The 22,947-nt window shown below is 61.5% G+C and overlaps 2 protein-coding genes across 5 annotated transcripts; one reads left to right on the top strand and one right to left on the bottom strand.

Moving 5' to 3' along the window:
- Window positions 1–56: 56 nt before the first annotated feature.
- Window positions 57–16,139, top strand: MMS19 (MMS19 cytosolic iron-sulfur assembly component). 2 transcript variants are annotated; one of them, XM_075504729.1, is made up of 31 exons: window positions 57–197; window positions 4,323–4,371; window positions 5,171–5,271; window positions 6,881–6,966; window positions 7,377–7,451; window positions 8,035–8,104; window positions 8,301–8,429; window positions 8,641–8,702; window positions 8,980–9,066; window positions 9,371–9,445; window positions 9,723–9,800; window positions 10,107–10,245; window positions 10,640–10,794; window positions 11,012–11,090; window positions 11,348–11,473; window positions 11,793–11,874; window positions 12,233–12,330; window positions 12,703–12,843; window positions 13,053–13,208; window positions 13,452–13,551; window positions 13,717–13,819; window positions 13,916–13,990; window positions 14,123–14,249; window positions 14,333–14,433; window positions 14,514–14,570; window positions 14,674–14,860; window positions 14,974–15,056; window positions 15,147–15,311; window positions 15,395–15,454; window positions 15,579–15,679; window positions 15,758–16,139. In XM_075504729.1, the coding sequence occupies exons 1-31, from the start codon at window positions 89–91 to the stop codon at window positions 15,783–15,785; spliced, it is 3,084 nt and encodes a 1,027-aa protein (XP_075360844.1). In that variant the 5' UTR covers window positions 57–88; the 3' UTR covers window positions 15,786–16,139. The 2 variants fall into 2 exon arrangements, with proteins under 2 accessions (XP_075360844.1, XP_075360842.1); XM_075504727.1 differs by having other exon boundaries at window positions 10,095–10,245.
- Window positions 16,140–16,331: 192 nt separating this feature from the next.
- Window positions 16,332–22,872, bottom strand: ZDHHC16 (zDHHC palmitoyltransferase 16). Of its 3 annotated transcripts, XM_075504730.1 has the most exons (11): window positions 22,784–22,872; window positions 20,075–20,327; window positions 19,660–19,854; window positions 19,328–19,416; window positions 19,077–19,105; window positions 18,740–18,873; window positions 18,464–18,511; window positions 17,782–17,867; window positions 17,358–17,481; window positions 17,213–17,283; window positions 16,332–16,830 (listed from the first exon to the last, which is right to left on the bottom strand). In XM_075504730.1, the coding sequence occupies exons 2-11, from the start codon at window positions 20,309–20,311 to the stop codon at window positions 16,716–16,718; spliced, it is 1,128 nt and encodes a 375-aa protein (XP_075360845.1). In that variant the 5' UTR covers window positions 20,312–20,327; window positions 22,784–22,872; the 3' UTR covers window positions 16,332–16,715. The 3 variants fall into 3 exon arrangements, with proteins under 3 accessions (XP_075360845.1, XP_075360846.1, XP_075360847.1); XM_075504731.1 differs by lacking the exon at window positions 18,464–18,511; XM_075504732.1 differs by lacking the exons at window positions 18,464–18,511; window positions 19,077–19,105 and having other exon boundaries at window positions 16,701–16,830; window positions 18,740–18,879.
- Window positions 22,873–22,947: the final 75 nt, after the last annotated feature.

The raw sequence follows: 22,947 nt of genomic DNA, 5'->3' as shown, positions 1-22,947 counted from the left end.
GCGCGCGCTGTCACCGCCCGCGGCGCGAGGGCCCGGCGCATGCGCACGGCGGGAGGGCCGGCGGCCGCTGCCCTGGGCGCGGGGTGTCATGGCGGCGGCCGGGGCCGGGGCCGGGGCGGGAGTTGCGGCGCTCGCCGCCTCCGTCCAGGACTTCGTGGCCGGGCAGCAGGACGGCCGCGCCGCGGAGGTGGCGGCAGGTAGCGGGCGGGCGCGCGCAGCTGCGGGGCGGGGCCGGGCGTGGGCACGGCGGCGGGGCCGGGCCTGGGGCGGGCGTGGGCACGTCTGGGGGGTGGTGGGGCGGGACGTGGGGGTGCGGGGTGGGCTTTGAGGGTGAGCGTGGGGCAGGGTGTGGGGCTGGGCATAGGCATGGCTGTGGGGCAGGGCATGGCAGGGTGTGGGGGCGTGGGGCAGAGCGTGGCCATGGGTTGTGGAGCTGGGGCATGAGGCTGCGGTGCGCAGCATGGCTATGGGGCAGGGCGTGGGGGAATGGGTAGGGCCTGCAGCTGTGAGCTGGGCATTGAAAGGGGGGATGAGGACTAGGGGCTCAGGGGTAGGTGTGGGGCAGCAGCTAAGGTGAGGGGCTCTAGGGCAGTGGTGGGTGTGGGTAGATGCGGTGCTGTTGGGAGCTGGGGTGAAGGCAGAGTTGTGGGGTCTGTGGGGGTGGGTCAGGGTTTGGGAGGGTTGGTCTAGAGTATGGGGTGGGATTGAAGGTGTTGGGCCAGCGGCTGGCCTGGAGCAAGGAATGGGGCTTTGGGGTGGGGGATATGGCATGGGATGTGTGAGCTGATGGGTGCACGAGGCTGCAGGTCCTGGCACTGGAGGTTTGGGGTGCAGTGGGAGCTGCCGTGGGTGGTACTGGGTATGACTGGCTGGGGGGTGGCCATGGATGGGTGGCAGAGAAGGTGACAGTGGGAAGGGAGTTCCTGGCCTTGCTGAGGTGCTGTGGGAGATGACTGATGCGCTGGCTTCGCTGGCCCCTGCTTCCGGGGCCCAGGCTCTGCTCTCTCTGTGGTTTCTCCTCCTTTCCTGGCAGGGCTTGAGGCATTTGGTTTCCTTGGATAATTTGTTTTTCTGCTTGGAGCAGCAATTTGGTGACTTTGTTACTTTAGGGAATTTGCAGCTTCAGGAATGTGGTTTTTTAAGGATAAGGCAGCACATTTGTGTTTCTAGGCAGTGGCTTCAGGGTGTTTTGGAATGGAGTTGAGAGAGCAAAGAAGGACTACATAGGCTACATTACACAGAGAGGTAGCTTATAGACCTTTCCCAAGGCTGATGGATTGTGAACTGATCCGTGGTATCACGGTGATGAGGTGAGCTGGCAAAACGGGAAGATAACCTGTGGTTTGTGTAATGCAGAGTGAAGAAAATGCCAAGGAAATTTGGAGGAATTCACTAAACTGTGTGACATTCAAGATGTTGCAAAAGAGTTGCACAAAGCCTCCGACATCTTTGGGATGGAGGGGGCGAAAGATAACCTTACAACTACTGTTGCCATCTATGGTCATGTTACAGAAGTGCCCGCAGAAAGCTTTGTCTCTTCGAAGACGTACAAAGAGAAGAGCCACCCCTGCCTCCCCCTGTTCTCATCAGCCGTATGGCACTCGTGACAAACCTACCTTGACAAGCGAGGGAGCTGGCAAGTGTTCTTTGGCCCCTCTGACCTCGTATAGAATCACACATCAGAAAGTATTAAATTGCATCACGTATCCTTGAGCGAAAGGGGAGTTTTTTTCTAACCTTGTGGCCATTGTGCAATTGTTGGAAGAAACACGTTGAGCTTCTCCCATGTGTTGCTGAGCACTAAATCAAGGGTAAATTGGCAAGTGAAGCACCAATTTGGTGCTTCACCAATTGGCAAGTGACAGCACCAAGAAAGGCCTTGGTGCTGTCGCAGGCAGCTCGGGCTGCGCGAGTCAGTGGGTGGCAGGAGGCTGAACTTCTTTTTATTAAAACATGGGGAGAGAAGGATAATGCTGTTGCAGAAATCCATCACACGCTGCCCATGAATGCTGTGCTCACGTTTTGAGGGTGTGTGGGACACAAAAGTGGAAAGTGTGCGGAAGTGATTAATGTCTAGAAGGACACTGCGTGAAAGGGCGGAAGAGGTGTCAGGAAGGGGAGCAGATTGATTCTGAATAATAATGCAGCAAAGGGTAAATGGCTTGCTTCTGTTTAGCCTCTCGGACTACAGGAACACCAGAATAGGAAGGCAGCCCCTCCTGGTAAAGGGAGTGCTGGGATTCAAGGTGCGTAATTAACCTTGGGAACTTGCTGCTGCCAGATGTGGAGGCAGAAGTTTCACAGGCTCACCACTGTGCCTGCCGTGCTGATGAGGCAGGTCCAATTATGGCTGTGCTTGCGCTAAAGCCGTGGCCTGCGCAGTTCTGCCTGCGGGCAGGAGGCAGCCCTCGCAGGTTGTGCTGTCGGGGCTGGTGTGGTCACTCCGCACAAGGTGAAGCTGATCACACCCCTGGGTCCCTGAGCATAGAGCGAGTTCTCTTGCCGTAGCCAAGCGAAGGGGCTGCTAACCACGGGGAGCATTAAGAGCCAATTGTGGTTTGATCAATTCAGCTCTTTCCTGTTGATTAGGAAACCAGCAGCTTTGTGTAGATGCTGCTTTCGGTCTCTGAAAACACAGAGAGGCAGAGTGCTTGGCTGTGGAGACAGTGTTTGTCTCAGATGTTCTCCATGGTGGTTCAGAGGCACGAGGGCTTTTTGTGAGCTTGCAGAGCGGGATGTTGGGATGCTGGGTGTGAAGGGGCTGTACGAGTTCTCCCGGCAGCCCACTCTGCTTTGTGCCGGTGCACAGCACCCACTTGCTGTTACACCGTTGTTCTTCTGCAAGAAATTTTGCCAGCACCTTACAGCTGTCGCTCAAGGCATCCCCTGTTCAGTCTGTGCCTGTCGACTCTGCGACCTGCTGGGCTCCTCTTCTTCCTCACAGCTCCCCTTATCTGTTCTGTCCCTCAGTCCAGGCTTCCTCTCCCTGCTGTGCCAAGCAGGATTGGAAGCTCTGTCTCCAGAGACAGGGCTGCCTGCTGTCAGAAAACAGTCATCCCTTCTCCCATCCCCAGAGACCCCTCTCTCTGATGAACAGCGTGACTTAATACTGGAATTAACTGCTTAGGAAGAGCCAGTAAATGCTTGCAACAGCAGGAGATGCTAGCTGAGACAAGGCCTGGGAACGCCCTGAATGAAACCTTTAGGCTTCTAAGGGTGTGGGTGCCCTGTCAGTTGTGTAGGCAAGACTTCAGCAGGGGGATGGAACACGGCAGAGGGATGAACAGGGCCCTCCAGAGTGCCCGGAAGTTCTTCTGGGGAAAGGCAGTGAGGCTCGGTGACTGGAAGGTGCTTTTTTTGCGGAGGAAAGCTGTTTTGTCCAGGTGGAGAGTGAGGGGTGCTGCTTGTTTCCCAGCAATGTCCCTTGCCACCTGAGCTACAGGTTAGAGGGCTGAAGGTAAGGCAGTCCCCTGCCTCCCACCCCATGTCTGACCACAGGGCACACACAGAGCTTTCCTACTGGGAAGGTGTCACGTTGGCAGTGGGTGGCAGGAGTGGAGAACCTGCCCTTCTGCCAAGGTTCTTGTAGGATGCAGCAAGTCCTTACCAAAGCCTCCCGAGGAGCGACTCTTCCCCCAGTTGAGTTGCAAGGATATTGAGGCAGGAGGTGAGTGAGGCAACCTGGCGGGATGTCTGAGTCAGAGCTGGAAATAGACTCCAGGAGTCCCAATGTTTCATCTTCCTCTGACCACAAAGCTGCCTTTCTCCCTGCCCTCCATCTTGGAGGGAGTTTGTGCAGGTCTTGCTCAGCACAGGGTGGAGGTGGCAGAGCCAAGCGGGGAAGCTGGGTGATCGCTAGTGTCTGGGCTGTTTGCTCAGCCGGTTCTCCCTCAGGAAGCACCTGGGGAGCTGCCCTCTGTCTCCTCCTGGCTTGCTCACATTAGAGAAGCGTTTTTTGGCATCTCAGCAAAGTGGAGCACAGCAAGGCTGCTTCTCTCAGGGGCCACGCATTGGTCACGGATGCAGCCAGGCTGCGGGGAGAGGGTAGAGGCAAAGTGCAGGCAAGTTCTCCCCTTGCTGCCTGCTCTCAACTCTGATCCAGTCAAGGCAGCTCTCGGTCCCAGACTTGTTCATAGGCAGGGCTGGAGGCAGCTCCACCAACTGAGTGCACGTGGCTCCTTCGGTGCTTAGCGAGGTGCCAGCACCCATCCAGCCTTTCCCGCTGCGGTGCTGGGGCCCCTCCCAGCATCTGTCTCCAGCGCTGTGCCTGACTGACAGTCTGGGAGTCTCTTTGGCTCACTCTCTTTACCTCCTTTCTCCAGGGGTGAAAGATGGAAGCTGGACTGTGCTGCAGCTTGTGGAAGCCCTGGGGTAAGAAAAGCCTTATACATTATGTATCGCATAAGGGCCTTGAAAGGGAGATTCCCACGAGGAGGGACAGTAAGAAGGAAAAGTGTGCATGCTCGTCCAGGACAACCTAGCTTCAGCACTGGTAGATGCGCCACAGCACACAGGCCTGCAGGGATGTTGTCTGCTCACAGCATGGGACCTGAGCGGTGCTTTGCCCTCCCAGGACTTGGGAGCTGTTTGGGAAAAAGCAAGGCCGGAGCAGCTCTTGATGCCCTCCCAGGACTGAGGAGAAGTGTTGTGGTAGGCAGCGAGCCGCAGGGCACTTCTCAGTTGGGACTGTCCCCAGCAGGAGCTGCCTGAGCACACAGCTGCACGTCACTGTGTCACGAGTTGGCTGGCACTCAGCTTTTGCTTCTGTCTCCGAGCTGTCGTGGCCTGGGACTTGGGGAGGCTTGTTTCTCCCAAGCTGGGGGCTGGGTTTGCCTCATTGTAAGAGGCTTTGCCCTTTTTTGGCCCTTGGGATCTTGGGAGCCTGAGTTTCAGGTGCAGAGCGTGGTGCAAGAGCAATTTCTTTGGACTGACTTGAGAACTTGGATTTATTGCTGTGTGACTCTGGGGCCAGGTGCATGTGTGCAGCATAGTCAGGGGAAGAGGAGTCTGCTCCCACCCTGCTGGCAAGTCAGGCAGGACTGGGCCACCGCCCCCCTGCCCAGAGAGCGGCATCTCTTTGTTTTTATAATGTGTCTGCTCAGGATGTGCTTCCTGCTTGGGTGTCCCTGCTCACAACAGGCCTCTTGGGCTTTCTCCCCACTTGGGCTAGGTCTTGCCTGGAGAACACAGATCCTCGGACACGAGGGCGAGGCATCCAGCTGCTCTCACAAGTCCTGCTCCAGTGTTACTCCCTGCTCCAGGAGAAGGAAGGTAAGGGCTGCTCTGGCCCCTTGAGTGGCTGCCGGCGAGTTAGGGGCAAAGCCTGTGCCACTTAAGTGTCTGTCCTGCAGTTGGCAAAGGGATTGATTTAGCACCGTGACAACTTTGTACATGTCTCTCGAGTCAAAGTCCAAGGAGGTCATGGGGCCTCACGCTGCAGCCTTTTTGCCAACCTCACCACACAACTTGGGTTACTCCCTCAACACGCCAAAGCCCTGGCGCTGCAGCTGGTGCCCCTGCTGCAAGCTGGCAGCGTGTGGGTGTTGCACACCCAGGTGTGCTCAGCGCCACGTGGGACGCCTTGGGGACACATCTGCATGTCAAAATCCTTGGGTGGTGATTCAGTGCAGGAAAACCATCCTTCACAAAGCAAGTCACGCCGCAGCCCTGCGGCCTGCCCAGGTTAACTCTGGGGGAACCCTGGGGCCTGGGGAGGAGGGGAGATCAGCATAAGGATGAGAGTGGAGTGGAGGACCGGAGTGGGGAGAGGAAGATGCCCCATCTGAGGAGGCAAGGAGAAGGTTTGGCTGTGTTAAATGCCCCATAGCAACTGGCTGGCAGCAAGGGAAGCCAGTAAGTGCTGCCAAACTTTGACGTGGATTGGGGGCCTTGCTGATCGGTAGCTGAACCTGTGCCAGCAGGCTGGCAAGGCAGGGGGGCCCAGCTAGTAAGTGAGATCAAGGAAGGGAAGGATGGAAGTAAGAGGTGCTTAGTCCTTGGCGTTTGGCTCTCTGTATGTTTCAGAGTGGTGCCAGGCAGGGCCAAGAGCAGCTGTGCAGAGAGAGTACGGACAGACTAGCTACTGGTGTAGGTGTGATGACTGTGATGGGGACTGGGGTGCTCCGGAGGGACAACTGGGGGTGGGGAGATTCAGTGGGGAGGTCTGGCAGGGTGAGGGCAGCAAGTTGGGTTAGAGCCAAGTCACCAGGAGCTCCGGAGGAGGGTGGGTAGAGCCAGCTTCCCAGGAGGGCACAGGCAGCTGCTGTGACACCCCCAGCTGGCCCCGTCTCCTTTCCTGTCCCTCCTCATGCAGTTCATTTCTCAAGCGCTGTGTCAGGCTGCCTCCTGGGGGGGTGAGTTTCTGCAGAGCTGTGGGCGCAGGATGCTGCTAGCTGGCTCTTCCAGTCTGCTTCCTGCTGCCACTCCCCAGGGCCGGGGTGTGCAGGCGCCCGTGGCCGTGACTCAGGGGCCGGGAACGTGTTGTGGAGCCAGCGCGGGGAAGCCGGAGCTCCTGCTCCAGCCCTGCACCCCACCCCACGACATCCACCAGCCTTGGATGAACAGGCATCTGCCACTTCACTGCTGGTGTCTGCACCCACGTGTCTGGACAGGACAGGGCAAATGCCTCTCAGGTAGCTCCAGCACCTCTGCAGCAGCCAGAGGTGGGTGCTGCCCCGTTGCGGTCAGACATGGGTTGCTCATGGGGGGAGGGCGAAGGCATTGGAGCCAGGTGGGTGCACCCAACAGTGGCGGTTAATCCCATTCACCAGTGCAAGATATGCTTGCTGTTCATCCAGCAGCTGCTTTTGGCAGAGCTGGGGCCAGTGCCCAGCAGCTGCGTTTCCTGGGACTAACGCATGTTGGTGTCTGTTTCTGACAGTGCTGCATCTGGTCCTGTTCTATGAGAATCGGCTGCAAGATCATCACCTCGTGATCCCCTCGGTGCTCCAGGGACTCCGAGCACTGGTGAGCTCGTGCCCCCCAGCCCGCAGCACCGGGATGTGCTCCAGAGTGATGCCAGGGAGGTGCAACACCTGGGTATGGGTTGGAGCAGCATATTGAACAGGGTCTGGCTGTTCTGTGAGCTCATGCCCGGTGGCATTGCCCTGTCTCCTCAGTGCTCCTGCTGTGCCCCTTGCAGAGGGGCAGGAGACTGCCTTGATTTCCTGCCCCATGCTGGTATTGGGGCAAGGATTCCCTGGCCACCCTGAGGAGCAGCGTAGGTGATGGGTATCCTGTCCTGTCCTGTGAGGGTGGTGAGCTCTCCCCAGGGTAGGAGAGGATCCTGCAGGTGGCTGCTGTACAGAAGCAGGAGCTCTGTTTTATGTTTGCCATCATGTTTTTTTCTTCTTGCCTTTCTCTTTTCCTGTTCCCAGAGCATGTGTGAGGTACTGTCCCAGGGGTTAGCGGTGTCTGTGCTCAAAGCTATCTTCCAGGAGGTACACGTGCAGGTGAGCAATGTGATTTCCCATCCTCCTGTCCCCACTCTCCGGGTGTCTGGGGATGGCCTGCCTGCCCTGAGGACTGAGTGCATTCAGTAGCAGCGCAGTGTAGCGCATCCTTCAGCAGCAGTGCAATGCTCCTGTGGAGCTTAGAGAGAGCTTGTCTCACTGCAGCGCGAGAGGCAGACAATAGCTGAGGATCCTGTTTGGCCCTTGTCCTCTCTTCTCTCAGCCCTGGGGGAGTTACTTCCTTTGCTCTGTTCTCCAGACTGTGTTTAAGTGTCCCTAGCCCCCATATTCTCCTCCAATTTAATATTGTTTATGCTGGCAGGACCTTGGGCAGCATGTGTGGCCCAAGGTGTGACTGTGTGACTGTGATGGTGCATTCATGCAGTGATGGACACAGTCATGTTCAGGTGTCATTGCATAGCCATGTGCACACTTTGCTAAATGGGATCTACGTGCCAGGAAGCAGCAGCTGAGCTGCTGGGGGTCCTGCCCTCTTCTCAAAGGCATGCACAGCCCTCGGGTGGTGGGTAGCAGTGCTGCCATGTGTGGAGGCTTGTGTTGATTGCTCTGCTCCTCCCTCCAGTCCCTGCTGCAGCTGGACCGCCACACAGTCTACAGCATCATCACCAACTTCATGGGCACCAGGGAGGAAGGTGAGGGGGCAAATGCCAGAACCACTCTGGAGTTGTCCAGGCTGAGAAAATGGCCGCTTTCACCTTCTCTGAGGGCTCTGTGGCTCTGCCTGGGGAGAGCTGGAAGGGCTGTGGGGCTGGGGAAGCTGGGCTGGTTTCATGCCATGTTGGTGAGTTCTGGTGTCCTGCACATGCTCACGCTCTCTTCTTTCTGCAGAGCTGAAGGGCCTGGGTGCTGACTTCACCTTCGGCTTTATCCAGGTGATGGATGGGGAGAAGGATCCTCGCAACCTGCTGGTGGCCTTCCAGATCGTGCATGATCTCATTACCAAGAACTACGCTCTGGGTGAGCCTGTGCCTGCCGTGCAGAGCTGATCAGGGAACATGTTGCTTTTCTTTGAGCTGTTGGAGGGATGGCCCTTGAGTCTGACCAGGGCTGAGGTTGTCCCTGACAGGCTTTAGGAGCTGCAGAGCCAGCCTGTCATGGGTGCTAGGCATGGCTGCTGTGCCTCTTTTGCCCAGCATCTCTCCTCACTCCCTCTCTCCTCTCCCTGCAGGTCCCTTTGTGGAGGAGCTGTTTGAAGTGACGTCCTGCTACTTCCCCATTGATTTTACTCCAGTGAGTGAGTCTTCCCCGTGCCACAGTCTGTTCCTTCTGGTGTTTTCTCAGCGGGTCGTGACCCCTCCAGGGAATGGGAGGAGGGGGTGGGCAAGAGTCTTGGCTAGGCACTGTTGAGCTGCGAGCTGCGGTACCCAGGCTGACAGGCCAGTGCCAAGCTGGCTGCAGTGACTGGCATCACTGCTGCCTTGCTGGAGACGAGGTGATGCAGCCTCCCCTGATGGCTGGGTTGGGATGTTTCCTGACCGGTGACCTGTTCTCTGTGCTTCCCTTCCAGCCCCCCAATGACCCCCATGGCATCCAGAGGGAAGACCTTATCCTGAGCCTCCGGGCTGTGCTGGCCTCCACGCCCCAATTTGCTGAGGTAGGAAGCTCCTAGGGGGTTCTCGAGCACCCCACTGTTCCCTGAGCACAGGCTGCATTTCATAGCGCTGCAGCTCCCGCTGTGGCTCTCTGGGACGGGAACAACTGGGACCAGGAGCCTGAAGTAGGGCAGCCCTGTCTCCTGCTGGGGCTGAGCATGGGGAGGGTGCTGACGCTGACATTCTGGGCTGCCTGTTGCACATATTCCTCCACCTCTGAGGCTGAGAGGCTGAGCTTGCAGCACTGCAGGGCCATGGACAAGGTGGTGCAAAGGTGTGCTGACTCTTAAGTGCCTCTCTCTGCAGTTCCTACTCCCTCTGCTCATTGAGAAGATGGACTCAGACCTGCAAAGTGCCAAGCTTGACTCCCTGCAGACCCTGGTAAGGAGGGATCCTCTGCTCCCTTCAGCCCACAGCTGGCCTGTGGCGGCAGCAGCCAGTCACCTCTGAGCCCTTCTCCCTGCCAGCCAGAGACTCTCCCTTGCAGAGCCATAATTTCCAGGGTCCTAGTTTGGCCTGCATCACTCTTTCCTGTTTTTCTCTCCCTTGAGTGGTTTGTGCAGTTCAGGATGAGCCTGCCAGGATGGGCAGTGTCCTTGCTCTGTGTCCTCCCGGTACTGACTTCTCTCTGATGCTTTCTTCTGGCTCCCCCTTGCAGACTGCCTGCTGTGCCATCTATGGGCAGAAGGAGCTGCAGGAATTCCTCCCCAGCCTCTGGTCATCCCTGCGCAGGGAGGTGAGTACTGCAGGGCCCCTTACAAATGCTCCACCACAGTTGGGCTCCTGCTGAGCAGGAGTTCACAGCCAGACCAAGCGGCCCCCATGTCTCCCAGCAGCCCCCACCTTGGACAGCCCCAGCTGGAAAGTGGGGGGACAGGCCAGCACTATTAGCATGTCCCTGGGGCTTGGATGTGCCACACTGCATGTTCAAAGCATGTGGGAAGCGAGGCGGGAGCCTGAGCCCTTCAGCCTGCGTTGGGAGTATGAAGCCTGCGATTTGGGTCAGCGCAGAGCCTAGCTCATCCTACAGCCTCTCCTGCAGGTGTTCCAGACAGCAAGCGAGAAGGTCGAGGCAGAGTGCCTGGCCGCGCTGCACGCCCTCTCTGCCTGCCTCTCCCGCTCCGTGCTCAGCTCTGACACCGAGGACCTGCTGGATTCCTTCCTCAGCAGCATCCTGCAAGGTAGCTAGCAGAGAGACCTACCCTGCCCCGAGCAGCCAGGCCGGCAAGCATCCTCCTAGCTAGAGATCCTCCCTCCTGTTCTCTTTGAAGCCTCTTCTCTTTCTAGCTCTCACAGCCACTGTTGGTTTCTCCAAGGGAATTGGCTGCAGGAAGGGAGGGGAAGGGGGCACAGTAGGAAGTGCCTGTTGGATCGAGTTGCTTTTCTCTCTGCTGGGATTGGGGCGTCCAAGGCTGTGCTGTGCGCTTGGAGCTGGGGGAGGCAGCTCTGTTAGGGAGGCTGTGCGGCAGCTCAGAGCTGCGCCCCGGCAGCACGTCCCAGCCCAGATATCAGCTGCGTCCCCGCACGCGAGGCAGAGGAGCTCTGCTGGTGCGGCTGATGCCCAGCCTATCTCAGATTGCAGGCACCATCTGTGTGAGCCCGACATGAAGCTGGTGTGGCCAAGTGCCAAACTCCTGCAGGCAGCAGCGGGTGCCTCCCTCCGCGCCTACCACCGCGTCACCCGCAGCGTCCTGCCCCTGCTGCTGGAGCAGTACACCAAGCACCCTCAGGTGAGGGGCACCCCGGGCTCTGCGGTCACAGGCAGCAGGGCTGAGCGCAGCCACTGGTTCTGCAAGGCTTGGTGGGAGCAGGGTGTTAAAGTGGGTGTCCTTCCCTGGCTGCAGGTGGGGACGCTGTGGGCACCCTCTGGCCTCGCAGCACTGGGCTGAGGTGTAGCTGTGTCCCAGCAGTGACGGTGATCTGGGTTATGCCTTTGTGTCCCTGCAGAGCAGCCAGAGGAGGACAATCTTGGAAATGTTGCTGGGCTTCCTGGAGTTGCAGCAGAAGTGGGGACATGTGGAAGAAGGTGAGGCTGGCTGGTCCCTCCGGAGGCACCCGTGTCCCAGGGGGCTGCTGGGTCTCACCTCATCTTCCCGTATGCTGACAGAGAAGGAAAGCTCACTGACCTGGGCGGCTGCATGTGCAACCCCCTGCCATGTCCCAGGGGCCCTGCATGGTTGGGTGTCAACTGGCAGGGCCCCAGAAAGGGTCTGTCAGGTGCAGTGGTGGTGGCTGTGCGGTGACAGCCAGACACAGGCAGTGACTCCATGCCTCTCTCTCCAGATGAGAGCACTCTGCTGTCGCTCCAAGCCCCGGTTTGCTCTGTGGTGTTCTCGGCGCTGACGGATCCCAGTGTGCAGCTGCAGCTGGTTGGGATCAGGGCACTGACTGTCCTGGGCTCCCTGCAAGGTTGGTGCCTTGTTTCCCTTGGGGAGGCAGAGGGAGGTGTCACCCTGTTCTGGGAGACATGGTGCCATGCGGCTGCTAGGACGTCCTTGCCTGCTGCCTGTGCTGCCCATAGGTGCACAGGAGCAGTGGCAGCACTTCCTACCCAGGCCATGAGCTCCAGGGACACCTGGTCTCTCTCTTCCCTGTTTGTGCCAGGCGCCTTATATCTCTGGTGTTTGGCATGCTGCTGCTAGCTGGATGAGGGGGAAGGATGCTGGCCAGAACACCGGCATTTTTGCCTTTGGCCAAGGGTAGGATTCCTCTATGGCTCTTGTTGCAGGCTTCCTGTCTCCCTCTGACCTGGAGCTGGTTGTGGATCACCTCATCCGTCTTGCTCTGTGTGAGGAGGATTCCCAGAGCAGGTAAGGGGCAGGCTGGCACCGCTGCAGTCACCCACGCTCTGGGGAGAGGAACAAAGCCTGGCTTTGTTGCAGAGAGGGTCTGTAGTCTGGGGGAAGGCACAGGAACTGTCTGCACTGAAAGACCATGTGGGTGTAAGAGGAAAAGGATAAACCAGGTGATTTCTGGGCTGGAAATTAGAAAGTCTGGGCCTGTCACAGTAGGGGGCTCTGCTCTGCCTGCCAGTAGGGTGAAAAAGGCAGATTGCTGAGAAATGGGTTTCTGGAGGCATCTTCTGGGCGAGGTCTTTGAGCTGGTGTACAAGCAGCCCAGGGTTTGCAGTGCTCATATCACTCCTCCTACTCTCTTCCCCTCTGGCAGCGAAGCAGCGATGGAGGCAGCTGGTTCTCTGGCCCCCATCTACCCAAAGGTTTTCTCTGGACGCATGGTACCCAGGCTTGAAGAGGAGCTGCAGTCAGGTAGGGCTGGCAGCCTTGGGAAGGAAGTGATGTCTCATTTTGGGGTGAAGCCTGTCCCATCCCTGTTTGCCTCCTACCAGGCAGCAGGGCTGTGTCACACGGTGTAGGTCGGTGGCTCACTTTCTTGGGGGATTCCCAGCCACAGGGAAGGCCATGCCTGGTGCTGGCAACCAGCCAGCATGGCTGGGATCACCCTTGGGGTGAGGATCTGCCCAGCCACAGAGCAGGCAGAGTGCGTTGGGCCTGGCATGGGCTAGTTCTGCTCTGCTGCTTCGCCCCATCCACCCTGGCAGGGTCTGGGCCCTGAATGCCCTTGGGTGAGGGGGGCCTGAGGTCACCCCAACACCCCTCTGAGGTGTGTTTCCTCTTCAGAGCGGGAGGAGGAGAGCTCCCGCGACCACCGCTCCCTGCGGCAGCGCTGCCTGCAGGCCCTGGCAGCTCTGTCCATCCACACCAGCATCGTGAGGGAAACCGTCCCTGTCCTGCTGCAGCATCTCCGGAAGGTGCAGAAAGGTAACGCAGCCCACGACAGGCAGCTCCACGTCTGGGCAGGAGCTGCCTCCATTACCGGGGATGGCAGTGGGGCGAGGGGCCCAGGGCTGGGCTGTGAATCCCACCAGTGGAGGGGGGAGTAGGGAGGGCTGCATTGCACCGGGATCCCGGCGAAGATCGGGGGGGCAGGTGCTGCGGCTGTTTGATGTGACGATGACTGTGCCCTGCAGGGAGCGAGGCCGGGAACGCCCAGGATGTGGTCTCTGTGTGCCAGAGCCTGCACCGTGTGGCCCTGCAGTGCCAGCAGGACGCGGAGGGCTGCTGGTACTACCACCAGACGGTGGTGCCCTGCCTGCTGGCCATGGCTGTGCAGGCTGCCATGCAAGGTAGGTGCGGGGCTGCAGCGGGAGAGGGGAGAGCGGGCAGTTCCCCCGACTCCCTGGGGTCGCTGGTCCTGCAGCCAGCGCTGCTGCTGCCGCCCTCCGGCAACCGCGGGCACTGCGGGTCCCGCTGCGCCCTGCCCGAGGCAGAGCAGCCCTGCCCCAGGGCCGGTGTGGGTCGGCACTGTGCCTGCCTCCTCCCTCTGGGCAGCAGGCTCCAGCGCGTCCCTTTCCTCCCGCTGCCTGCAGAGAGCACCCACCCGCTGCTGGGCAAGGCGCTGCTGGAGGAAGAGGTGCTGACTGCCATGGTCCCAGTCATCAGCGCTGCCACCACTCACCTGAGCCCTGAGTGAGTGATGCTGGGGCGGCACGCCGGGCACTCCGTCGTGGGGAGGGGGCAGGCTGCGTCCCTGCTGCTGTCTGTACGGGGAGGCCCTGCGCCTCCTGGGAGGTACCCGGGAGCTCTCTGGTGACCCTCCCAGAGCAGCACATTGCGATGTCTCCTTTCTCCTAGGCTGGCTGCCCAGAGCGTGTCTCACGTGGTGCCCCTCTTCCTGGACGGAGAGGTCTCCTTCCTGCCCCAGAACAGTTTTCCCTGCTCCTTCCAGCCCTTTGAGGTGTGTTGGGTGCCGGAACAGGGGCAGGGAATGAGGATGTTGGCACAGGCTGGTAGCAAGAACCGTGATGACACGGGCGCTGTTCTTCCCCTGCAGGATGGGGAGTGCTTGGAGGCACAGAGACGCCTGGTCGTCCTCCTCATGGCCTTCGTCTGCTCCTTGCCCCGCAACGTAAGTTGGTGGGGAGCAGGGTGGAGAAGGGGCCCTGACCGAGTGCCCTCCTGCCCGGGTCCACAGCAAGCTCCACAGGCAGAATGGAGCAGCTGCAGCCCCAGGCTGTAACACGCTCCGTGTCTCTTCCAGGTGGCAATTCCTCAGCAGGAACGGCTGCTCCGGGAGCTGCTGGCACTGAGCTGCTCCTGCAACTGCCCCTTCACAGCCACCACAGCCGCCAAGTGCTTCGCAGGGCTGGTGAACAAGCACCCAGCAGGTAAGGGGGCTGGGCAGGATGCCGTGGGTCCCTGCCCACTGCTGGCAGGGGAATGGCTCAGCCTGTCCCTTCTGTGTCCCCAGGGCAGCAGCTGGATGAGGTCCTGCAGCTTGCAGTGAACAGGATGGAGCCCGGCCTTGCGGAGGGGCCCCGCCGAACGCAGGCACTCACCCTGCTGCTCTGGGTAAGGCCTGGCCTGGATGTGGGAAGGGGGGAGAGCCGGGGGGGGGCTGGCCTGGTGCTGACTCTGCTCTGCCTGCACAGGTGACCAAAGCCCTGGTGCTGCGCTACCACCCCCTGAGCTCCCGCCTGACGGACAAGGTAGGCAGCGGTAGGGCTGGGTGATGTCCGAGGAGCCTGCCCGCTCCCCCTGCGGCCGGCCCCAGCAGCAGGGTGCCCTGTCTCAGGGCTCTCTCCCTCACAGCTGCTGGGCTTGCTGGGTGACACGGAGCTGGGCCCTGCTGCAGCCGACGGCTTCTCCCTGCTCATGGCCGAGTCCCCGGACGTGCTGCACAAGGGCTGCCACGCCGACGTGCGCATCATGTTCCGCCAGCGCTTCTTCACCGACAACGTCCCCAAGCTGGTGCAGGGCTTCCACGGGGCTGGCCCCGGTGAGCGGCCACCCCCAGCCCGGCCTTGCCACCCTGTGACCCCTTACCCAGGGGACCTGAGCTGGCGTCCCCTCCTTCCCCTGGCTGCCTGTAACCATCTCTGTTCTCCGCAGATGTGAAGGCCAATTACCTGAAGGGCCTGTCCCATGTGCTCAACCACCTCCCCAAGCCCGTGCTGGTGACGGAGCTGCCCACGGTGAGAGCCAGCTGTGGCAGGGGGGAATTGTGGCAGTGTAGGTACACAGCTGGGAATTACTCATGTGTCCTGTGTTCTTCCCACCCGCAGCTGCTTTCCCTCCTGCTTGAGGCTCTGTCCTGCTCAGACCGCGTGGTGCAGCTCTCCACGCTGAGCTGCCTCCAGCCACTGCTGCTCGAAGCTCCCCAGATCATGAGCCTGCACGTCGACACACTGGTCACCAAGTTCCTCAGCCTCACTTCCAGCCCCACCATGGTGCGTGTGCCCCCTCCTTCCCCCCCCACGCCCCTCTCCTCCACCCCTGGGGTGCTGCCCTCACCCCTCTCTCTCTGTTCCAGGCTGTCCGCATTGCCGCCCTGCGCTGTGCCCACGCACTTACCAGCCTGCCCACAACAGTGGTAAGTGCTCCTGCAGCCACCCACTGCCTGCTCCTGCATGTAGAGGGGCAAGGGGGTCCCAAACGTCCTCCTGGGGAGCAGCCAGCACCCAGCTCTCTCACTAAGAGCCCTTTCTGTCTGACAGCTGCTCCCGTACAAGGCCCGAGTTATCCGGGCGCTGGCCAAGCCTTTGGATGACAAGAAGAGGCTGGTGCGGAAGGAGGCGGTGGCAGCACGAGGGGAATGGTGAGCGCGTGTGGCTGGAGCTGCTAGGGCAAGGGCATGTTGGGGACGTGGCTGATAGCAGCATCTCTGTCCCCACAGGTTCCTGCTGGGGAGCCCGGGCAGGTGAGCACCCTGCATCCCCTCCTTGTGCCAACCGACAATCTGACCGGGCCCCTGCTAACCCGCCAAGCCATCCAACCGATGCCACGGACCCTCGGAGCCCAGTACTGCCCCAAGTGCCGGGGCTGGAGCGTGGGGGCCAGCAGACAGCACCCCTCACCGCGGCACCTTCCTGGCACCCCCGCCCTCTTCCTGGCACCTGCGGGAGGGAAGGAGCTGTGTCGCTCGTGGCTTGCCCAGCCTCCGCTGCAGCCAGGGACAGTGACGGACAGACTCGCCACGTGTGGGTGGAGAGGGCAGGCCTGTGCACATGCGTACGGCAACTCACGGGCCAGAGGAATAAATGTATCTGTTTTGGTAATGCTGCAGGGGTCTCCATGCAGCCCACGCTGGGACTGCAGTGCCCTTCCCTATGTTGAGTAGCTAAAGGTGCTGCTGGTTACAGGCCCTTACTCCTCTTTCCGTGTTGGGGAATTGTGGGGGTCCTTTTCCTCCCCTGCCCCCAGAAGTCTGCGCCCCCCACCAGGGAAAAGAGCCAGGCTCCTTTAAAAAAAAAAAAAATTTATTGGTCTTAAAAAGGCTCTCTGGGGAGTGCTTGGGGGGCAGGGGTGCCATCCTCTGCGCCCAGCCCTGCCCGAGAGCGGAGCTGGACCGCGTGCTGGCCCATACCTGCGCTAGCGAGGGCAGCACCTTCAGCTAGAGTGGGGAGCAGCAGCTCTGCCGCCTTTCCCCCGGGGCTGCCTGCAGCCCCACTGAGCCCAGAGAGCAGGCGTCCAGGCACCGACACTGTCCAAACAGTTTCCCATGGCTCTGGCTCCGGTCAGCAGTGTGTGCCAGCACCCGCCTTGGCGCTTGGGCCAAAGGGAGCTGTGGTGGTGGAGCGGGTCCCCTGTGCGCTCCCCTGCCTGCGGGGAGGGATGGCTGCAGCACCCGGGCCTCAGATGGCCAGGAGCGGTGTGCGCTGCTCTGTCACGCAGGGAGGCAGGTCCCAGCTCAGGCCCGTCCCGTGGGGCAGGTGAGGAGAGGGCAGCAGGACGCGGGTGAGCCAGTGCCTGTGGGGAGAGGAGTGAGGCCACAGCAAAAAGCTGAAGTCTCGGTGCTTCTCGGCTCCGCAGAGCTGAGCCAGGGCTGTCGCCACCCGTGAGGGGTGTGAGCCCATATCCCTGAGCTGCCATGATGGCCGAGCTCCTCAGCCAGGACTCTCTTGGCAAAGGGGTGTGGGGTAGGCCAGAGCTTGCCACAGGGCAGGGCTGAGAAGCCACAGGGCAGCTGACACCCGGGTCCTCTGTGCCTTGCAAAGCCCGGAGCAGCACAGAGTGTGGGATGCTCGCTGTCCTGCTCTGCCCCAGCTGCCCAAGGAGAGCCCCAGTGTCCCAGCACCCCCAACACTGCTGAGCCACCACCCTCCTGAGCAGGGGCTTCCCTGGGCTTTACCTTGGCGTGTCCACACCCAGGAACACCTTCCAGTTATCCCAGCCGCCGTAACTGTAGGGGTTCCTGAAGACCTGGAGGCCAAGGAGACGCACATGATGTCTGGCTCTGTCCCAGCCAGCCCTCCCACTCCATGGGCTGCGCTTACCTTGCCTTTCTTCTGCAGTCTTTGCCTCTCCTTCTTGTTGATGTGCCGCTCGATGCTGGTTTCCCCACGGGTGATGAGGGCAGCGTGCCACAGCGTGAGGGCACCCAGGGCCAATGCAACCGAGCTGGGGACAGCAAGGGACAGCAGGCTGCACACAGGCAATCCTTCCTTGGTGCCGCAGCTGTGAGGGGCTGAGGCTGCCCCCCCGCACCCACAGCTGCGTAGGTGGGTTGGCTCATCTAGTCCCCTGACAGAGAGCTGAAATCTCTCCTCCTCTGTGGCCCAAGGGCTGGCAGGGCAGGGACGTCCGTGCTAGAGCAGGCCAGCCCAGCCCCGGGGAGGCAGAGGGTGAGCAACGTCACAGGGCAGGGGGCTGCATGCTGTTTCCCCCAGCACCCTCGCTCCCAGCCCCTGGGCCCGTTACCTGCACAGGACCCAGAGGTAGACCACGCTCTTGTGGAAAGCTCGCTGGTGGAAGGAGAAGGTGGGCGGTGGGGTCTGGTAGTACGTCTGAAAAAGGACCAGAGGGAGACAGGATTACCCAAGCTGCTTTATAGCTTGAAGCCAGAGAGGGGGACTGCTACACCCCTCACTGATGCAGAGCTCAGACAGCTAGAAGGGACTGTGGCTGGAACCAACACAACAGCCAGGGCGGTGGGGAGGCAGCCTGAGACAGCCACGAGACAGACAGACACCTGAGAGCCGGCACAAGGGTGAGAAGCAGTGGGCTGGAGGTAAGGGGGCAGGGAGCAGCTGTGGGGCTGGTCAGGACACTGCACCACACCGCAGCTGATGCTCAGGGTGAGATGTGTACGCACTGCTGCAGCTTCCCCAGGAGAGCAGGGCCTCAGCAGCACATGCCAAGCAGCTGCCACCAGCCAAAGCCCCTGGAAGCTGGGTGCACAGGGAAGCGGACCCCACGCTGCTGGAGGCAGTGCACGTAGCAGAGCTGCCCGGCCAGCCTCAGCTCTCCGACACGAGACGAGCACGGGGGCTGGTTCTGGCTGTGGGGTGCTCCTTGAGAGCAGGGCCCCAAGCAGGACACAGCCTGCAGGGCAGCTCTGCTCCACACTGCCTGGAGCAGCTGGGGGGCAGGGATGTCCCACCTGGTTGGCAGCCACCTGCAGTCTCTCCTTCTCAAGCAGTTTCATTCTCTAGGGGGATGGAAAACAGGGCACTGGTTACGTGTCTCAGAGGAGGGGGCCCTTCCCCCTCACCCCCCCACAGGACCAGGGCAGCTGGGGGCCTCACAGGAGGAGGGAGAGAGGAAGCAAAGTCACCAGGCGGCCAGGGCTGGCCCAGCCTTGTTCTGCAAGCTCAGCCCGGGGAGCCCAGGCAGCCTCGGTGCACGGCAGGGCAAGGGCTGGGGCCTGCCTGCTCACCTCGATGGCTGCGTAGGCGTCCCGGAACATCTCCCAGCCGCTGATGCTGCAGTAGATACAGCCCATGGTCATGAACAGGCAGAAGGAGAAGAAGTAGCGGTGGTTGTAGTGTCCCACGCAGTTGTTTAGCCAGGCTGCCTCTGGGGTTAAAGGTGTGTAACTGTGACGGGCCATGGGTCCAAACCCACCCCAGGGACCAGGGCGGTTCTTCTGAGCTCGACCCCCAGCACCCTTCCCTGTGCTGGCTGACTCGGGAGGAGTGGGGCAGGGAGAGAAGAGGGAAGCAGGGCCGGCTCCCCCCGGGAGAGTGCCGTGGGTTAGTACTGCAGAAGGATACGGCAGTGGTGGTCCATCTTCAGCACGCACCTGGGAGGGAGGAGAGCAGCGCCAGCGTCAGTGCCAGTGCAAGCACCGTGTTTGGGAGGGGGCAGGCAGCCCCCCCAGCCCTGCATGCTGTGCTAGAGATGAGGCAAGAAGCCAGCAGAGCAGCGGGGAAGCAGCCCCAGTCTCGCAGCATGGTGAGGGACAAGGAAAGGGGTCCCGGAGGCTGCCCCGCGTGCTGTGGTGGGCAGAGGGAGGGAGCCCTACCTGTTGCAGATGCTGCAGTGGTGGGTGCGAGCCGGCTTGGGGGCAATGCATTTCCTGCAGATGGAGACGCCGGTGAGATCGTCCTTGGCCTGCGCACAGGTCAGAGAGATTTGTGCACCCAAGCCCTGCACCCATCCCCTGCTCCCCACACTCCTCACCTCCCCCGGGATCCCCCTGCCTCCTCTCCCCGCGCTGCCCAGCCTAGCTGCCCCAATCTGGAGGAGGCCTCCTGCGACACCACCACCAGGCCGGTTCAGCTCTTCCCAGTGCCGGTCCATAGCTGGTCCCCAGTACCCAGGTGGGAGAGGCTGCGCTGCCAGTCGGTGCCTCACCTGCGGTGGGTGCCCGGGCGAGGTGGTGATGGCCATGTAGTAGTGGAAGACGATCATGATGAGGTTCCAGTGTCCGTAGGCGAGGTGCCAGCAGATCCAGGCAGGCGTGTAGGTCTGCAGGATGAGGGGCAGCAGGCAGATGTACACGATGGCCACGATGGAGCTTGTCAGCCCGATCACCAGTGCCACGAACACCTATGGGAAAGGGGCCTGGGTCACCAGAGTGGGCAGCGCCTGCCCCTTGCTGCCTGGGGAGAGGCATGGGCAGGATATGGCCACAGGAAACCAATCTGAAGCACACACTGAGGTCCTCGCTCCCTTCCTGCCTAGAGCACAGGCAGCCCTGAGACTCAGTTACCCCAGCAGCACACTCGCCCCAGAGCCGGGTGCCCCCCTGCCCAGTGAGGGTACTCACCACGCCGAACCACCGGGTGACGTGGTCCACCAGCCAGTAGACGGGCTCGAAGAGGGAGTCGAGCACCACGTCGCCGTTGGTGAAGGAGTTGTAGAGCAGGGAGCGGAGGCAGAGGTGCCCGTAGTGCCACAGCTGCTCCACCTGCCGCACCAGCTTAAACCGCCGCCGCCGGCCCAGCCGCAGGCACTTGAGGAGCAGGCGCATCACCGCTGCAAACATCCGCTGCCGGCTCCTCATCCCTGCCACACCACACCTGGGGGGAGAGGAGCTCAGCGTGGGCAGGCCACCCTGCTGCCTGGCTGTCCCTCAGGAAGGGTCTCCCCTCCCAGACGTGCTGATGCCGGTCGTGCAGCTCCTTGCACCAACTCTGCTGGACGCCTGCCTGCAAAGCAGGGCAGGGGCCTCTCCTTCACCCTGCACAAGGATGCAGAGCAGAGGGAGCTGAGCCCAGACTCCTGGAGGCTGTAGGATCACTGTCACTGGGACAGCTCTCTGCGTGGAGTGGGGGGCACAGGCCCCCCGGCATCTGGGCTCAGATGCTCTCTAGTCCCATCTCGTCTTTCCCAGCGGGGAGGGGGCCGGGGGAGTGACACAGAGAGTCTGACTCAGAAGAAACCAGAGAAGGCATGAGCATGCAGGATGCTGGGCCAGTTCCAGGGACAATCCCAGGTCCAGCCCCTCCCAACAGGTTTGGGAATGGGAGAACCCGCACAAGATGTATGCGGAGGAGCCAGGCCAGGATTACTCCTCCTCCCCTAGTCCCTCTCCTCACCCCCAAAAAGCAGGGCCTGGATGCTACTTCCCTTCACCTCAACTTCTGGACCAAGCCACGGAGGCCACCCTGCACTTTTCCCAACCTCACAGCCCCACTCCAAGAGTCCCAACGCTTTCCCCCTTTCCATCGCCTGGATCCACCTTGGACAACGCCACGTGCCAGCAAAGGAGCGGCCCGAGGGCAGCCCCAGGCCGAGACGATGCTGTGAAGTGTTCCCCTGACCGCTGAGCCCCTCGTCCCACCTGACAGCTGTGCTGGGAGCGAGGAGGAACCTGAGCCGGCCCAGCAGCTGGGAAAACGATCTGCAGGGTTGGGGCCCCCAGGCCATGCAGGCAGGGCCCATCAATATTAAGTAGCGAGGCTGCCCCGGGGTCCTGCCAAAGCACGTTCTGAGCCTGGGCCAAGCGCTCGCCTCAGCACGGTGCCAGGCGACAGTGCCACGCTGCACAGCCTGCCCACAGCAGGAACCGGCTCCCTGTGCTGCCATGCCTGCTGCATGGCCCTTGGGGAGCAGCAGGGAGGGTAAGGGCAGGAGCTGCAGCATCCAGATGGGCTGTCCAAAGGAGCCAGGGGCTCCCCTCTGCCCTGCCAGATGAGTGTGGGGCTGGACACAAGGCCGGGAGCAGCTGGACACAAGGACACCAGGCCCACCAGCCCACCCCAGGTCACAGGCATGGCATCTGCCCAGGTTTCCTGTACCTTGGTAAGGGAGAGGTGGGATATGCAAACCCCAGTGCCACCTCCTTCCCCACATTTCCCCTTTACTCTGAAATGCATCAGGTGCAAAGTGGAACAATAACTTCCTGCTGTGCAGCCTTTGGGTGGCACCTGTCGCCATGTTTTCAGTGTGGTAAGAGACAAAATGTTGCAGCCAGCAGAAGGTCTTGGGGTCAGCCCTCCCCTCCAAACACACAGCACCTCCCTGCCCCTCAGAGAGGTCTCCTCACCTACAACAGCCGGCAGCTGCTGAGCAGGCAGCCCACAGGGGAGGCAGCCAGCCTGCTCCAGGGCAGGACCTCCCTCTCTCCCCAGGCACTGCCTGCAGACAGTGGCACAGCCACAGGGATGAGGCTCCAGCAGAGCCATGGGCCCTCCCTGGCCCAGTCAGGCACTGGGGCTCCAGCCCTTGCCCTACCCGTGGCCCTCCCCACATCCCAGTGGAGCACTGAGCCCACGAGGGTGGGACAGCAACCACCAGCACAGCCAAGACCACAGGCAACATCAGAGCCCAGGGGGTAACCTTAGATTTGGCCCTACCCCAGGCACAGCCAGGGTCCTGCTCCTGCCGGGTCCAGCCGCCCAGACCCAGCCCTGTGGCACCCTCCAGTGGCGCCCAGCTCCACAACGCCCAGCTCCCCCCAGTTCAGTAGCACCCAGCCCCACAGCACCACAGCACCAAGACACTCTCTGGCACCCAGCCCCATCATGCAAAGGCTGCCCATACCAACAGCAAAAAGCCCTCAGCCCCGTAACACCGGGATCCCCTGCCCCGCAGCACCCCCGGCCCTTCCAGGCCCACAGCATCCCCCCCATTGCTTCCCAGCCCCATAGCACCGCCAGGGCGACAGCACACCCCCCACTGCCTCCCAGGCCTACAGCACCTCCTGCCCCACAACACCCTCAGCCCTCTCCAGGCCCCCAGCACACCCCCCACTGCCTCCCAGCCCCACAGCATCCCCCCCATTGCTTCCCAGCCCCATAGCACCGCCAGGGCGACAGCACACCCCCCACTGCCTCCCAGGCCTACAGCACCTCCTGCCCCACAACACCCTCAGCCCTCTCCAGGCCCCCAGCACACCCCCCACTGCCTCCCAGCCCCACAGCACCCTCCCCATCGCCTCCCAGCCCCACAGCACCCCCAGCCCCCTGGAGGCCCACGGCCCCTCCCAGGCCCATGGCACCCCGCAGCAACAGCTCCGTCTGGCGCCGCCGACCTGCCGCCCGCGCCCCGCCGCCCGCCGCCTCCATGCCCGGCGGCCCGCCGCCCTCACGGCCCCACGGGCAGCGCCCGCCGCCCCGCGCACTGCGCCTGCGCGCCGGCCGCACAGAGCATGCCGGGAAGCGCCCTCTGCCGGCGCTGGACTACAACTCCCAGCGA

This window comes from Mycteria americana, chromosome 6 (genome assembly GCF_035582795.1).
Source record: "Mycteria americana isolate JAX WOST 10 ecotype Jacksonville Zoo and Gardens chromosome 6, USCA_MyAme_1.0, whole genome shotgun sequence".
Taxonomy (NCBI): domain Eukaryota; kingdom Metazoa; phylum Chordata; class Aves; order Ciconiiformes; family Ciconiidae; genus Mycteria; species Mycteria americana.
Note: the sequence above shows the minus strand (reverse complement) of the source record. Positions and strands in the feature narration are given on the sequence as shown.